The sequence below is a fragment of the Syngnathoides biaculeatus genome, chromosome 10, assembly GCF_019802595.1.
Source record: "Syngnathoides biaculeatus isolate LvHL_M chromosome 10, ASM1980259v1, whole genome shotgun sequence".
In the NCBI taxonomy this organism is placed as follows: Eukaryota; Metazoa; Chordata; class Actinopteri; order Syngnathiformes; family Syngnathidae; genus Syngnathoides; species Syngnathoides biaculeatus.
Genome location: NC_084649.1, coordinates 18,594,465 through 18,611,582, shown reverse-complemented (window position 1 = coordinate 18,611,582; position 17,118 = coordinate 18,594,465). Strand labels below are relative to the sequence as shown.

General features: G+C 39.8%; 2 protein-coding genes across 3 annotated transcripts in view; one reads left to right on the top strand and one right to left on the bottom strand.

Moving 5' to 3' along the window:
• LOC133507907 (sodium- and chloride-dependent GABA transporter 2-like) overlaps positions 1-17,118 on the bottom strand; it is a 67,349-nt gene that overhangs the window by 36,746 nt on the left and 13,485 nt on the right. Inside the window, exon 1 of one of the 2 annotated variants that reach the window (XM_061833478.1) lies at positions 5,115-5,194. The exons of the other annotated variant lie outside the window; for it this stretch is intronic. Within the exon in view, the coding sequence (XP_061689462.1) occupies positions 5,115-5,135 (21 nt within the window). The 5' untranslated portion in view covers positions 5,136-5,194. Of the gene's footprint in view, positions 1-5,114; positions 5,195-17,118 lie in introns of those variants that run through there. 2 annotated transcript variants of the gene reach the window in all.
• Positions 14,239-15,886, top strand: LOC133507910 (green-sensitive opsin-like). The gene is made up of 5 exons (XM_061833492.1): positions 14,239-14,623; positions 14,692-14,860; positions 15,198-15,363; positions 15,455-15,694; positions 15,788-15,886. The coding sequence occupies exons 1-5, from the start codon at positions 14,239-14,241 to the stop codon at positions 15,884-15,886; spliced, it is 1,059 nt and encodes a 352-aa protein (XP_061689476.1).

Here is a 17,118-nt window from a genome sequence, read left to right as displayed (position 1 = left end):
GGAAGGATCTCATACTACTGAAACCTTTTAATGTTGATAAGATGCAATGTAAAATGTTTCTTTGGTAGAGCTAATATGTAAAACGCTATTTCAAAGACTTCAGAAGAGGTTTTACAAAATAAACTTTCTCCTCCCATCACTGCTCCAATGTCAGCCCGTTCATGCATGACCTTGCATGACCTTTGCCATCGTCTCATCATGTGACCTCTTGTAAGCCCTGTCTGACCTCATGTGGTCCTATGAAGAGCCAGATTTTGCTTTATAACCCTTTTAAACACCAATTTTGTAGCGCAGTATATTTTTGTTGTTTTTACCAACCCTTTAATGTACCAGGTCCATTGTTTAATAACCTTTTGAAGTGTCAGGTGGCTGCTCCTGACCCTTAGAAGTACAGGTTTCATTGTCTTGTAATGTAACGTTCAAAACAACCCCCCTACAGGTCAAAGGTTAAAGCCAGAAACCTGTCAAACCAAGGCCTGAGCCTGAAGGTCATAAATCATCACCGGTGACATCTCTTTCAATTTCCGACCAGACTTCCAGCAACAACAACACTTCCGGCATCTGATGATGTCACACCCGTTGAGAGAGAGAACAGAAACACTTCCCTGAACAACAGATGATGTCACAGCCGATGACAGCACTTCTTGTTTCCAATAAAACTTCCGGCAACAACACTTCCAAGGCCGTCATGGCTAGTGTCCCTTCCGCCCATTCTTCATTTTGACATTTTGCTGTCAATTATTCTTATTTTTATGTGCTTGAGGACATGTCAACTCAAAGTGTCAAAGTACACAGAAAAGATATTAGAATATGCAAACACCACAGAACTAAACACAACTCAATAAATATGTAATTGCAAAATCCACAAATATTGATATTTCACGTGTTTTGGGTATTTACCAGTACTTTGAACTGAAACTGTATTGGTGTAAATAGTGTAGGTATGGCCTGAGGAGATCAGCATCCCATGTGTGAAAATTATTAGCCAGCGTTGTTTATTTAGGCAAATGGGTCAAGCAAGAGATTTAACTGACTCTGAAAGGTAAAATAAATATAAAAAGCCTCTCAGAGGGATGCAGCACTATTAAATTATCTAAGATTTTGGGGCGTGATCACGTCACCGTCCAACATTTTGTTGCAAATAATCAACAGGGTCGCAAGAAACGAAAGAATAAGATGCATATAAAGTGCCAAGGGTTTTAGAAGAACAAAGCGTGAAGCTCCCAGGAACCCATTATGTTTTATCATTTCTGAACTGGAACCTACCCAGAATACCTCAAAGTACAAGAGGTTCAGAGGCATGACTAAGGTTAAAAAAAAATGTGAAAAAAGACAACTAGTGAACAAAATCAATAAGCTGAAGCATCTAGACTTGGGCAAAAAATATGTGAAGACAGATTGGGCCTTTTCAGGTTGAAGTTAAAGAATTTCGCATTTACACTGTGAGATTGTGCAGTGGTACAGGAAGATGTTGGCATGTTTGAAAAGACTGACTGTTAAGCACGACAATGCTCCATCACATGCATCCAAGTACTCCTGAGTGTGGCTTATTTTTCGTCTTTAAGGGGAAAAAAAACACAACATGGCCTCCTTCCTCACCTGCCCCAAACCCAATTGAGAACTTGTAGGCAGTTCTATTTAATTGAATAATTCTCCACATGGTGTATTTGTTGTTCTATCTATTGTGGCTGGCCAATGGCAGTTGTGACCCCATCATTTTTCTTGAAGACAAAAATTAAAGGACAAGAAATGTCTGTTTGTCTGTCTGTGCTCATCTGCTTCCTGACAATTATCGAGGTGGTGCCCCTCTTCCAATCCAGTGACATACAGTAAGTAGTCTTCTCTCAATATACACAGGCTTAGGATATGGCAGCCAGGTGGTTGTTTTATACACGGTGATACATTACATCGTCATCCAGGCTTGGGCCTTTCTCAACTTGTTCTTATCATTCTCATCTGAGCTCCCCTGGACCAACTGCCTCAACAGCTGGAACACAGGTACCAAGACCTGGTTTTCTAAAAGAACCGTTGATCTCTATTTTCCCAGTTTGACTTTCTTCATTTGTCACTTTGCATATTAAGACAAGTGTTTCGACGACAACCCCAATCAAACAATAGAAACGTTAAGAAGTCTTCCTGTGTCCTGCGATTGGCTGGCAACAAATTCAGGGTGTAGCCTGCCTCCAGCCTGATGATAGCTGGGATTGGCTCCAGCACACCACAACCCTTGTGAGAATAAGCGGCTCAGAAAATTGAACCCAATATGAATTGGAGCCTTTTACAGTATGTAGCATATTGGGTGATTTGAGAGGTTTTGTGGGTGGGTCGCGTTTGTATTAGAATCAGGTTTCAAAGTTTCATTTTTGTACAGTGGAACCTCAAGAGTTCTAACAATTTGTTTTTGTACAGTGTTCAAAGTCCGATTTGTTCGACCTTAAAAACATTTTTCCCCCGTACGGTACTACTGTACATCTCGCAAATGTGATGAGTTTTCACGCTATGACTGCCTGATTCGAAACGGGCAGTGGCTCATCTCGGCTACCTCTTCATATACATTTGCCATTGCTCGACTTGACTCAGCTACCCGTTCAATGTGCGTTCGGCTTTGCTTGGGTGTTTGGGCTCACAGAATTGGGTCGAACTCAGAGGCATTTTTTAGTCTAATTTTTTTGGCCAACGTCTTATTTATACAAGTCCAGTAACTTCTCCATTTCTTCTACAATCTGTGGCCTTTACCTTGTAATCCTAATCCTTTCGAACTCAGAGGCATTTTTTACTCAGATATTTTTGGCCCAAGTCCGATTTATAGGAGTCACAAGTCATTTGAATTCCAGGGTTCGGATGTAATTGTTTTTCTTTTCTTGGGTTTTTCATGTTGCTGACAAAACAAAAACAAAAAAGTAGTACTGCACACTGTAAAAAAACACATAAAATAGCAAATAACTAAAAAAAAACAATATAAGAACAGAAAGAACATGCTGTTTTTTTACTTGTCATGTGTGGTGTCAGCATTTGAAAATAATTGTGTATATGGAGCAGAAGTATTCTATCCACAGAGTGAGCCAATTAGTACAAATAACGTTTCTTTTATCCCTGCAGAGGCTGAGATTTCTCTGGACACCAGCAAAAGACCTTTCTTGTGCCAAAGCAAGGAAATCATTGAATCAAGTGGAGTTTCAGACATTTACACACACGGAATGTCTGAGATCATCTGATTGGAGACAGAGCCCAGAGAAGATGCCAAACATAAAAAGAATTTTTAAAAATGCAGCTTAATCACTACGGTGATCAGGATGGCTCACCAGTTCTGACTACTTTTTGAACAGGAGATTTCCAGTAGACGAAAGCGGAAGCAAAACAAGAAAAAAAAAAGAAAAAACAACCTATCAAGCTTTAACTACATGCATCCACTTGAACTACATGCATCCAGCGTTTTGTAGACAATTATCGATTATCTTGTTGAGGGTTTACATGGTGCGCAATAAAATACTCCTTTGGAAAATGATTATTTTGTATTTTTCCATAACATATTCCCTGTAATTGTTTTAACTGTAGTAGTGCAGTTGTATGTTTTTCCTTTTGTTTTTTTTTAAATGCAATGGGGGAAAAATATGTAAATGTTTTTGGGGCTGACTTCTGTTCGGTTACGTGCACAATGATATTACATACAAAAATAAGTCCAACGTAGGTTACGTACAGAAAAGTGATTGGGTGGTCCACTACATTTGTCACATAGATCTGGCTGGTACTGATTTATAGCGGAGATTAGACAACTTCCAAGAGCGAAATAGTAGGCAAATTAGTAGGTCTTGAGAAAGTAATAGTGAAATGTACAAAAATGCTAGCAAGCCACATAAACACAGGCATCAGTAACTAAATATGAATTAATACATTACTTTGCTTACAACTTTAGACCTTTATGGAGATCAGGCAGACAGAAGGGACAGAAAGTTCATTAAAGACATATGGATTAAAAAATTTAGAACTTCAAACTTAGTGATGATAAAATGTGAATCTATCAAACCACTGTCTCCAGTTATCTCTGCGAGACTACTTTTTTCTGTTAATTTCAGGTCACTGGGTGATAAATCAATGTTGATTAATGACATTATTACAACCTATGATCTGGACCTTTTGTTATTAAATTAATTGTGGTTTGCAGAAAGTTAGAAAGGTAGCACTTTTAATTACGCAACACCAGCACATTCTAATTCTATGTGCAGGGAACAAGGTGGTGGTATTGCTGTTATTTTTAAAATCATTATTTCACAGTAAAGAAATTATACTCTGTGATTTTAGCTCTTTTGAATATCATTTTTTTTTAGTTAAAAGTGACCCAAAGGTTATTGTTATAAGAATTTATAGACCACCGAGATACAATAGAAAATTTATGAAAGATTTTTCAGAACTGCTATCAATTATTAGTACTGACTACAACTGTTTTGTTATTACAGGAGACTTTAGTAATCATGTCGACAACAACATGGAAATAAAATAAAAAATAAATCTTTGCCATACTACACTTCTGCAAACTCAGACTCAAGATTACATCTTCCATCAATCCATCCATTTTCTTTATCTTTACCTACCTTTACCTTGACTTATCCTCACAAGGGCTGTGGGGAGTGCTGCAGCTTATCCCAGCTGTCAACGGGCAGGAGGCGGGGCACACCCTGAACTGGTTGCCAGCCAATCACAGGGCACACTGAGACAAACAGCTGCATTCACAATCACACCTAGGGGCAATTTAGAGTGTCCAATTAATGTTGCATGTTTTTAGAATGTGGGAGGAAACCGGAGTGCCCGGAGGAAACCCAGGCAGGCACGGGGGGAGAACACGCAAACGCCACACAGGCGGGTCCGGGATCGAACCCGGGTCTTCAGAACTGTGAGGCCAACGCTTTACCAGCTGAACCACCACTATCAATTGACATTAAGGATAGGGGTATTTCTCACAATTTTTGTGTATTTTTTTAAAACTACAGATTGTTCCATAAGTTCAGACAACGTCAATGTCAATTACTAAAAGGTACATAAATGAGAGTACTACCACTAAGTTTATGGCGACTGTAGCTGTGCCACAAGACAGTTGGTGAACATTTTGACAATTTCACCTCGAAAATCTCAAATGCCATGAATGCTGTCGCTCCAGTTAAAAGGCCATCTTGTAAACTGCAATCCAATGTGTGAGCTTGAGTATCAATGGGCTGCATGAGAGGAGAAGGAGAGGAAGCATTAGAGGTGAATTTGTCTGGGCCAGTCGAGATTAAGAGTACAGATCCTGTCAGGATTTAAAGAGGCTATGTCAAGACAAGCCAGAGAGAAAGTGTTCACTTATTTAATGTTTGTGTCAGCGTGACACAGTAACCTACAAAAGTGTTTTTGTGTCACCATAGCCCTCTTAATAAAATATTGCCTCTTGTGCTCTGTTAGCTGTCATAGTTGATCACCTCTAACACGTTAGAGAAATTGGGAGCACCTCATATAAATGTCGGTGAAGAAGGACATGAGGTGGTTGCAAAAATAATTTTAACTCTGCTTCATGGTATCTTGATTAATAATGGATAGATCAAAATGTTGCAACCCCGCACCTTCAACTTCAGGCAAACACGAAAAAAAACTTCATTCAATCATTTTCCAAGCCGATTATCCTCACAAGAGTTGCAGGAGTCCTGGTGCCTATTCCACCAGCTATCATCGAGGAGGAGATGAAGGAAATTAATGTAGCAGCTATTGAGTATTTTCTTTAGAATTAATCAGTCATTCGATTATTCCATCGATTAGCTCAATAATAATATACAAACTTATATTACATTTAACTTTATTACAAAATGTATTTTTTCCAATTACTGTCTTCTTCTTTTCCTTTCGGCTTGTCCCGTTAGGGGTCGCCACAGCGTGTCATCTTTTTCCATCTTAGCCTATCTCCTGCATCTTCCTCTTTAACCCCAACTGCCCTAATGTCTTCCCTCACCACATCCATCAACCGGTTTTTCGAATCTCGTCTCCAAAACATCCAACTTTGACTGTCCTTCTCATGAGCTCATTTCTAATCCTATCCAACCTGCTCAATACGAGCGAGAACCTCAACATCTTCAATTCTGCTACCTCCAGTTCTGCTTCCTGTTGTTTCTTCAGTGCCACCATCTCTAATCCAGACATCATGTTCCAATTACTGTCTATTGACTGATTATTGTCATTTATTTGGAACCATTTAATGATTAAACCCCCCCCCTAAAAAAAAAAAAAAACAATGAAGCAATATTACATGAGGGAGTGATGTTATATCGAGCTTTTTGAAACTTGGGTACTTATTAATGAGAAAGGGTACAAGTTGTTATACACTTCTGAAAGTGTATTCAGGTTCAACTGCACAATCGCAAGTAATGATTATTTTCTTCATAGGATGAACTGAGTATTATTTCTTTTCCAAAAATTGATGAGGATTAAGTTCCTGGTACGGTCCATGACATGTCCGAAAATGTTGGCCTCTTGAGGCCAAAAATGTTGATCACTGTTTTCCAAAGTAAAATTGAATGTTTATTATTGTGTTATTTGGACTGAAGACAAATATAATCATTCTGCTTTCATAGAGGACGAGCAAATCAAAGAAAATCCACTGTTGAGAGACTGAAATCAGAAGATTTGGACCATTTTAAGGTAAACCATGGCTGAATGATTATCAAAGTAGTTGTTGATTTATTTTGTAATCGTTTAGTTTTCGGTTCCTATCATTCTTTCAGCTCTGATGGAAATATGGTAAATTGTGTCATAATCAGCATTGTTCATTTTCCAGGTCAGTTATATGATGCCTCTTCCTGACCTACTGAAAGCTTATGTTCATTTCCCGTTTGCTGTAGGTACATTACATCCTGCCACACTTTATATCCGCCCAAGTGTGCTCACAACTCGCGTCGTTGTTAAGTGCGCAGGTAATCCCATTTAAGTGTTGTGATTTAACGTGTGACTTCTCACCTGCTGCAAGCTTATGAGCAGCTCCAAGCTTGTCTATCAATCTCATTTACAGCTCAACTACTATAAGCCGATGGCCCACAAACCCAAATCATTAGTATAGCGTTCTTATATACATTATGAAGAGCGGCTGAAGTATTTAACACGTCCCCATTTTGCACATTAAATATATTTCCAAGGGTGTTATTATTATATTAACCTGTACATTTCACCATATGTTGGGACCAACCCAAGTAATGCATACATATGAAGAAAATAAAACAAATACATTCAGGAATTAAATTGTGTGTAATAATCTGAAATGAAGTATTGAACATGCTAACTGTTGGTTGTAGTTGGAACCATTTAAAAAATGTTAATGAAGGAATTAACTTAAATTCATAGGCCCCATTGAAACCTGCATTGCAGTATTAAGTGTATTGTGGTCTTATTGTATACAAATTGTGGATTGACTGACTATTGTGGTCGTACAGTTCATAAAATGAGTTAATTAATATCTATTCACAAAATCTAATGTCAAATATTAATATTTCTTACTTATATGTGAAGGCATTCTTGCATGCATGCGTTATTTTTTTTTCACGTATCTTGAGTTGAACGATACAGCCCATGAGGCAAGCCAAATTGTAGCGCCATTGTAAGCCCATACAGGAGGAAAAGTTTTGCTTTTAAAAATACAACAGACATTGAAAGGCAACTCCTGCAGTCATTTGTGCAAGCCTCATGGGCAAGGGTTAAGTTACATAATCTTATTTTAATTTATAATGGCAAAAAATGGGTGTGAACAGTTCCACATATCTTTGTTTCGTTTGGAAAGATACAAATTGCACTGCGGTGAAACGGGCAAATAAACCTTCAAAAACAAGTGCTGTCACTGCGATCACGTAGGCAACATGGGATTCTGGGAGGGATACGGTACATGTGTCCTTGGATACAAGTAAAGGTGCAGGTGCACAAGCAAAATGGATGAAAGACAGATGGGACCAACTGATTCTACGCTCAGTGTGTGCATTACACTAAAAGTGAATACAATTCAACTTACCAAAGGTGATAGTGCGAGTGGCTCTGCTATTAGCTACGATGGTATTTCATTAATATTTTGTACAAGACCCTTTGTTTGCAATGCCAGCTTCAAGACACCTCCTGTATGGAGACACTAGTCACATGAATAGCTCTGGTGTGATTTTAGTCTATTCTTCCAAAAAAGCAGTCTTGAAGACTTCCTTTATGGACCTTGAGTTTCAGTTACTTCCATAGATTTAGAATTCATTGATTGACTGGGCCATTCTAGCGTCTTGATTTTTTTTCTTCTTTGAAACCAATTGAAAGTTTCCTTTGTTGTATGTTTTGGATCATTATCCTGCTGAAAAGCCCACCCTTCTTATATTTTTATCATCCTCATAAATGGTAGCAGATTTTTGTCAAGAAAGTCTCAGTACATTTATCCTTTCAGCCTTCCTTCAATAATCTGAAGTTTATCAGTAATCGGTCATCAAATTAGTAGCTGGCGGTGCAGAGAAACGCAGTGGATTATGGCTCTCTCATCCATCCATCCATCCATCCATCCATCCATCCATCCATCCATCCAATTTCTTAGCTGCTTATCCTCACAAGGGTCGTGGGGAGTGCTGGAGCCTATCCCAGTTCTCAATGGCCAGGACGCGGGATACACCCTGAACTAGTTGCCAGCCAATTGCAGGGCACATTGAGACAAACAGCTGCCCTAGGGGCAATTTAGTGTCCAATTAATGTTGCATGATTTTGGGATGTGGGAGGAAACCAGAGTGCCCAGAGAAAACCCACACAGGCAGGGGGAGAACATGTAAACTCCACACAGGCGGGGCCGAGATCGAACCCGGGTCCTCAGAACTGTGAGGCCAACGCTTTACCAGCTGATCCACCGTGTCGCCTGGCTTTCTCTATCAGAGCTTTTACTTGTATTTTGTCTTTGTTTTTTTGGGCCATTTTGCTCACATTCGCCTCGGCTCTATACTGCTACAGACAGCCAGGAATTTTTGGAACTTTGGATGATTGCTGCGTCGCCCTAACGGAGACCTGGTGCAGCAACAGCATGGTTATTGAGAAACACTGTTTACCTGAGATTGTGTACATGTTGATTAAATGTCCCTTTTACGTCCGGAGGGAGCTAACTGTAGTGACTATTACGGCTGTTTACATCCCACCAGATGCTAACGTATTGCTCTCTCTCCTGCTGAATGTCATGAATGAACTACAGCGGCCTCAGCCTGAAGGTGTTCAAATTACAACTTGGGACTTGAAAAATACCAATCTGAAGACTGTGCTCCCGAGGTTCCACCAGCACGTTAAATGTCCAACAAGAGGTGGAAACATTTTAGACCACGTGTACTTTAAGATTAAGCGCGGCTACAGAACCACACCCCTCCTCCTCATTGGTGATTCAGACCATATCTCCGTGGTGCTCATCCCTTCAAACAACCCTCTCAGACATAGATCCAGACCCACCACAAAGACTGTAACAACCGTTACAATTGTTGCGTGTGTTTAATACAATTCAAGTTAGCCATATTTTTACATCCTACTCGTAATACTTTCTACATTAACAGACTACGGATTTTGTACTGTTTAGGAATATGACTAAGTTAATAAAACAATGACAACTTGATTATGACGGATTCAAAAAAGCAAGATGGCGTAGGCACTTTATATTAGCATTTAATATATTATATCACTACTTGTTGGAATTAACTATTTTTCCACAAACATTGAAAAATAGTCTTTAACGTTCTTTAACAGCAACCTAGGAAGATATGAGACAAAGATTAACTTGAACGAGAGTGGGATGAAAGGAATATTAAGAAGGGAAGGAAGCGGTCATAATCCAAAACATACCCCCTCATCAGTGAAGCTTGATTTTGGTATAGTATCATGGGTGTGGGCATTTATGGCTGCCGGTAGAACCGGTTCCCTTGTAATTACTGATGATGGTCCTTTTAACCTTTTCCCCTCCAAAGGTCTCTGCACGCCCTGTGAGTGGCTCTGCTCTTTGTCGTCACAGGCAAGCTGATATCTTTGACCTGTGACCTGCTATGCAGCTACTGTAATCACCTTTGAAGACTATAGCAATTGAGGTGGACAGGAGTCACCTTTAATGTGTGCACAGACCCCGAGCAACGCACAGACAGCCAACTAAACGCCTCGCAATTACGTCTGAGGTGTGAATCCAATTTGTGAGGATTGAAGATTAGGAAGGCTTGCTCGTGACAATTTCTGGACGCTAAGCAGATGAACGCAAGCTCCTTCCTCTGGAATTCTCACTTGTACGTAGGTATTGCCATATTATAGAATCTTGCTGACGGATGGGTTTGTGTTTGTATAAGCAATTTCTATATGAATTTAATACTATGAAATGACTTCAGGAGGCTGTGATTTGAGCATAATAGTTAAATAACTTGATGCGATGCACATTTGCTTCAAAAGTCACAGCAAAGTAATAGTGTGTTCCATCCCAGAGCCCAAGCAATTGGTCCGACCCCCGTTTATATAACATAATATTATTAATAATTTATATTTATATAGCAGGACACCCAAGGACACTTTATAGGTCAGACATAAAAAAAAAAAAAAGCACATAGGTGGCGAACTTAAATGTACTCTCGCTAACCATGGGGCAAGGTTCTGGGCAAATCGTGGGTGTTAAGGGCCAATATGAATGACTCCAGAATCAGCGCCAATATGAATTGAGCCCAGTGTCAGGGTATCATGTATCTCAGAGGGGAGGGAGTTCCAGAGGGACGTGTCTTCCTAAAAGTGTAAGTATGCACAAAAGATACAACAAACAAAAATCAGACCAATCAAACTGTGTGTACCCATGCCTGTAGAAAACCTCACCCTGATAAATCAAAGTCAACTGATCAGTGCACACGTGTCGGCTAAACACCAGAATTCAACAAAATATGGTCAATGCAGAGCACCACACCCATGTAAATGAGCCACGTTCGTCAACGTGTTCTGATGGGTGAATAATGCCTATGACCAAAACAAAAAGAACGAAAAAAAAAATCGTAGACCTAAATAAAGGTGCTTATCATGAAAATTGCCCCACCCCAAAGACACCCACCCCACCCTCAGTGATTTAGCACTTGTAATATTAAATTGATAACCTGCTTATCAGGAATTAGCCTCAACTAGGTCTGCTAAACAGCAAATGCATCCATTCAAACATTAGCATCAGCCACTTATCCTCACAAGGGCCATGAGAGTCCTGGGGCCTATCCCAGCTATCTTTGGGCAGGAGGTGAGATACACCCTGAACAAGGTGACAGCCAATTGCAGGGTACATATAAACAACCATTCGCACCCACAATCACGCTTAAGGACAATTTAAATTCTCCAATTAATGCATGTTTTTGGGATTTGGGAGGTAACCAGAGTGCCCAGAGAAAACCCATGCAAGCATGGGGAGAACATGCAAACTCCATACAGGCGGCGCCGGGATTTGAACCCCGGTCCTTAGAAGCGTGAGGCAGACTCTCTAACCAGTTGCCCAACGTGCCAGGTCAGCCAATCATATTTCTGTAGATTCATGGCACAGAGTTACTTTGGCTATTATACATTATTTGCCTGTCAGGGGGTCCAGTCTGCCCCCTGCGGGATGAGAACACATTCACTGTTCTTTTTCAATAAAAGTAACCTTGTGGTTTTTTTTTTTTGCTAATTTTCTCCACTGGGAGGGTGGAATGACTTAAATGAGAATTATGCACATGTGAGGCCAACAATGCCAAGTTTCAGAAGCACACTCATATAAAAATATTTTTAAAATGGAAATACTGTATAGTGCTCCGGCCCGCTTGAGATCCAACTGGGTTGAGTCTGGCCTGCAAACTAAAACACTCCGAGATCTACACCATCACAGCGCCCAAAGGATTTTATGATCCACAGCTGTGAAGGATTTGATCAGAAGTGATTCAGTGGCTGGAATACATCACATAATCATAAAGTGCAAAAATCCAGTGCATTATTCCATAGTATTGATACAATGGCTTAATTATCTTTTAAAATTATTTCAACTGCGACATTTGCCTCCGCAAACTAACTTCAATACAGATCGATCCAATTGGATCGTAGGAATATAAATTGACACGCCCATAAAATGAATGAGTCGTCACACCACTGTATGTTTTTATGCATGTATAAACATTATGGGACATTATGTTGAAATGTAAAAAAAAAGAACAAAATGTTTTGCAAATTCTTTTGTACATATATTCAATTGAACGCACGATTCTTAATGTTCAAAGTGATAGTGTTTGTTTGCAGATAGTCACTTTTTGAAATTGACGGCTGCAGCACATTCCAAAAAAGTTGGGACATGGACTTGTTTACCACTGCGTTACAACAGACAAAGATTTAGACTTATGTGAATTGATATGAGGCCATCAGTATTTCAGCACATAGATAACGTTATCCACTGTAAAATATTGCATGTGCCTTGGCTCATTAAAGGTTGGGCAACACAGGCGTAGACCAATAAGTGGATTAACCTGATCACACTTCCTCTTCAAGTCACTGTGAAATGACCACAGAGTCTGATGAATTCAAGGGGTGGAAGAGATAAACTGCAATCATCACAGGAAGCGCGCGCTTCTTATGATCAGTCTATCATCTACGATGTGTTGATAAAAAACAATTTCACAAGAATTACAATGCCATAATACAAAAATTTCTTTGCAAGTCGTGTACTTCGGTCATTTTAAAAAATACAATACTATTTGAATAACTTGCTGAATATTTCATGACATCTATTTTGCCTTCACTTACTGTTCAGATTTTTTTCAAATATTATTCATGAGATTAAAGATAAAAAGAAAAAACATGCCCTAATTTGTAGAGAGGTATTCCTTTAACAATATGTTTACCTGTGATTATTCTTTTTCACTCAGGTCATTTCAGACTGTTCTGGTTGTCTTAGAAGACATTTCACCTCTTATCCATGCAGGCTTCAACAATTCTTGTAGTAAACCTCAGTTAGAACAGAACCAGCTTGAGTTGGTCTGGGGAAAAACTCATGTATTTACCCTCCAAGTTAGAGGCATGCTCCAAACCAGAAATCGTACCATTCCTTTGGAATGCAAAACAACAGCCCTAAGGATCCCGGGTCATATTCATTTGGTGGACTTTTGGCTCCATACAAATCAACATTCAAGCTTTAAAGGTCATGAATTTGACACTGAATTTTACAATTCTGGTGTTGTATTCTTTGGGATGATTATAGGCTGAAGTAGTACACAACGTCCCTTCGTCAAGATAACTGTTGAAATGAGAAACAGTTCCGTTGAAACATTTTTAGGCAATTCCCAGCTAGTCAATCATGACCACTGTGCTGAGTCTCAAGTTTATACAGGATCCTCTATGGCAATAAACGTCCGTGAAACCTAGGACTTAAAATGAACATCGGTAACTGTGGAAAAAAAAAAGCTCCTTAATTTGGACAATCATTGATGAGTATTTGCTTCTAAAATAGTGGTCGTTGAAATTGTATTACAGAGTAGGACTCATGTCTGAAATACCAATAATAAAAAAATATAAAAATGTTGTTTCAGTGTACCTACACATCTCATGTGATCCACAAGAACTTTTCTCAAAAATGTTCTGAGTGATAACATTATTGTTCAGGTTGTTTTTGTTTGCAGTGTTGCACAAGCGTCATACTGACAGCCATTTCAAATACAGTATTACGTGATTGAGCACGGGGGCTGCAGGCGTACATGATAATTATATATTGTTTAATTCCACTAAAACGGTACATAGTAATTACATATGGAATCAATTAAAAGGATGATCAGAGGAAAGTGATTTCTATGTGAGAGGTGCGACAGGATATGCTGTTGATTTATTTGCAGGAAATGCATGTAAAAACTGATGAAACTTGAAAGGTGTTAATGGTGCAAAACAAACTTACAGTTGACATGTGACTCACAATAAGTGAAATGTGTCCTTAGTCATTTATTATAAAAGGGTGCGATGGGTGGGAAAGGGTTAAATATATGACCTGCAGTGCCTTCATGCTTTGGCAAAGTCAATAATCGGTCAGACTTGAGCTGTATGCTGCGTCTCAATCCTCCCTTAATCTAATTTGGCCAATTTGAGGATCACCACAAGGAGGTATAAAACAACACTCAGGGTGACAATAAACCACTGGAGTGGGTTTTGCCTCCAACACCAACTGAGACAACACTCTATCCGAGTTTGGACGGATTGAAGCTTTCACGAACCAACTTGATCACTATGGGTTGGGAAGGACAATTCGAGCCTAACGGCACAGAAGGCAAAAACTTCTACATCCCCATGTCCAACAGGACTGGGATTGTTAGAAGTCCCTTTGAATACCAGCAGTATTACATGGTGGACCCGATTTGGTACAGACTTTTGGCTTGTTACATGTTCTTCCTGATCTGCACCGGAACTCCCATCAACGGCCTGACATTGTTGGTCACAGCTCAGAACAAGAAGCTCCGACAACCTCTCAATTATATCCTGGTCAACTTGGCCGTGGCTGGTCTCATCATGTGCGCTTTCGGATTCACCATCACAATCACGTCTGCCGTCAATGGCTACTTCATTCTGGGACCCACCGCCTGTGCGGTCGAGGGATTCATGGCTACGCTGGGAGGTAAGTTCATCTGAGTAAATAGATTGAAGTAGAAAAGACAAACAAATTCTCAACAAACTGTCCTACAGGTGAAGTTGCTCTCTGGTCCCTGGTGGTCCTGGCTGTGGAGAGATACATTGTCGTCTGCAAACCTATGGGAAGTTTCAAGTTCACTGGGACCCACGCTGCGGCTGGAGTTGTCTTCACCTGGATCATGGCTTTTGCATGTGCTGCACCTCCATTGGCCGGCTGGTCGAGGTAGACCTTTCAAATGGATCCAACTTTCTTCTTCAACACTTTTTCTGTTTAAGGATTCAGGGAAGCTCAGGCCTCGCCTGGCTGACTAAGGTTGAGAGTCAGGGTAGACCCGTGACTGATAACTGTTCAATTACAAGACTGACTCAAAGATCGCCGCTTATTCTAGAGATTTTAATGAAACTTGCATGCAGATATTTGGATAGTGGGAGCAAAATGGGAGTAATAAACTCCACACAGAATGGCTCCAAAATAGAACCTTCCCCTAACTGCTAACCAATTGGGATGAAAGATTATTAGGTGATAAATATCTTAAAACAATATGTGCAATCTTACACAGATACCTCCCTGAGGGCATGCAGTGCTCCTGCGGACCTGACTACTACACCCTGGCTCCAGGCTTTAACAACGAATCCTACGTCATCTACATGTTTGTCGTCCACTTCTTTATTCCCGTCTTCCTCATTTTCTTCACTTATGGCAGTCTTGTACTGACAGTCAAAGCTGTAAGTAATGCAATACATTTAATAACCATTTGTTACTCTACAAAACACTGTTGAAATGGGGTCTCTAATAGCATCTGTGGTTTGCTTCAAGGCTGCAGCCCAGCAACAGGATTCAGCTTCCACCCAAAAAGCTGAGAAGGAAGTGACACGTATGTGCGTGCTGATGGTCTTTGGCTTCTTAGTGGCTTGGGTCCCATATGCTACCTTCGCTGGGTGGATCTTCATGAACAAAGGGGCTTACTTCGCTCCTTTGACTGCTGCTCTCCCTGCCTTCTTTGCAAAGAGCTCTGCCCTGTACAACCCAGTAATCTATGTGCTGATGAATAAACAGGTTGGTGCAGCAAATTGTCTTGACATCGTTATCTGTTGTTGTAATTGATGCCACTTGGTTCCTGAAACGGTTCTCTTTTCCTCTTTTCCCCAGTTCCGTAACTGCATGCTGAGCACTATTGGAATGGGCGGCATGGTGGAGGATGAGACTTCAGTTTCCACGAGCAAGACAGAAGTGTCTTCTGTGTCTTAAAAATGACGACAGCACAAAATTCATGGACAATTTCCTTATTGATTGCGTCCAGATTTTTAAACAATCCCACGAAGAAAAAAAAATATGTTGGACCTTTGCCAAATGGAACTATGGAAATGAACTGGACTTCATCAATTATCATTATCAATCCATCTGTCCATATGTATATAAAAAAGTGTACCAGAGAAATGCCAGAATGCTACAGATGTTGTGCATCATGTTGTCCAATGTATGTGTGCATCAGTGTATGACTGTGGCGGAGTTGTGACTCACTTTACTTTTTGATGGCAGTCAAAAAAGTTCAAACCTGCTGCAGCGCGACAACACTTGGCCCGTGTGTATTCACAAGTGGGGCTATTTTCATGTAATTATGTGATGTTTGACTGAGCTCCCTGTGTGATTGTTTTTATGTATTTCACAAAAAAATGAAGAAAAAAACCATAGGTTGGAGTAAATAAACGCATGCATGAAAAGATGTGAACGCTTCGACTCTGATTTGTACTTTGTTTCTTTTTATTCTTACAATTAGCAGAAATATGGGATTCCTTTAAGGATTTCAATCAAGTTTTAATCCGAGTTGACACAAAGCTTGAAGGACAGTATGAAGCACACAATGAGATTACAAACTTTGCAATTTACTGAATATGGCAAAGACAATGTCTTTGTTAGCAGGATGTCAATTTTTTCTCCTAACAGGTACTGCATACAATCTCAGTCGCTTACCTAATTTGGCATTATGTTTTTTTTATAAATGGTAGTCAAATTTTCAGGACAACGGACATCAAATTAAAGATCATGTTAATAATATTATTAAAACAGCTACTATGGCTTGTGTCGCAATCATGTTTTATCTGCATAAACACACTCACACCTATGACTTCTGACATGCTCTCTCAGTTCCACAAGGGGTTCTCACGAAAGTGATCCCTGACAGCTGCTCGAGTGATCATACAGTATAATCTCAGATGCACTACTAAACACCCTTTGCTTGGCAAGTTTTGTGATAATCTTCCTGCAAGTGTGTCATCGGCTGAAAGTCCCGTCATCCAATTTGTATACACACACACACACACACACACATATATATATATACCGTATGTAATACACATACATATATAGATTTATGTTTAGAGCAAGACATTGTTATTGTTTAAACACTGTAATAGTTAGCTGCTTGTTTCTTGCTGACATATGGGGAAGCTGATTTCTTTATATTTTACAAGTGATGGAAT

Coding starts and splice junctions, on each gene's coding strand:
- LOC133507910 (XM_061833492.1), top strand. CDS start 14,239: ATGGGTTGGGAAGGACAATTCGAGCCTAACGGCACAGAAGGCAAAAAC. Junction 14,861..15,197: donor CCATTGGCCGGCTGGTCGAG/GTAGACCTTTCA, acceptor AATCTTACACAG/ATACCTCCCTGAGGGCATGC. Junction 15,695..15,787: donor ATGTGCTGATGAATAAACAG/GTTGGTGCAGCA, acceptor TCTTTTCCCCAG/TTCCGTAACTGCATGCTGAG.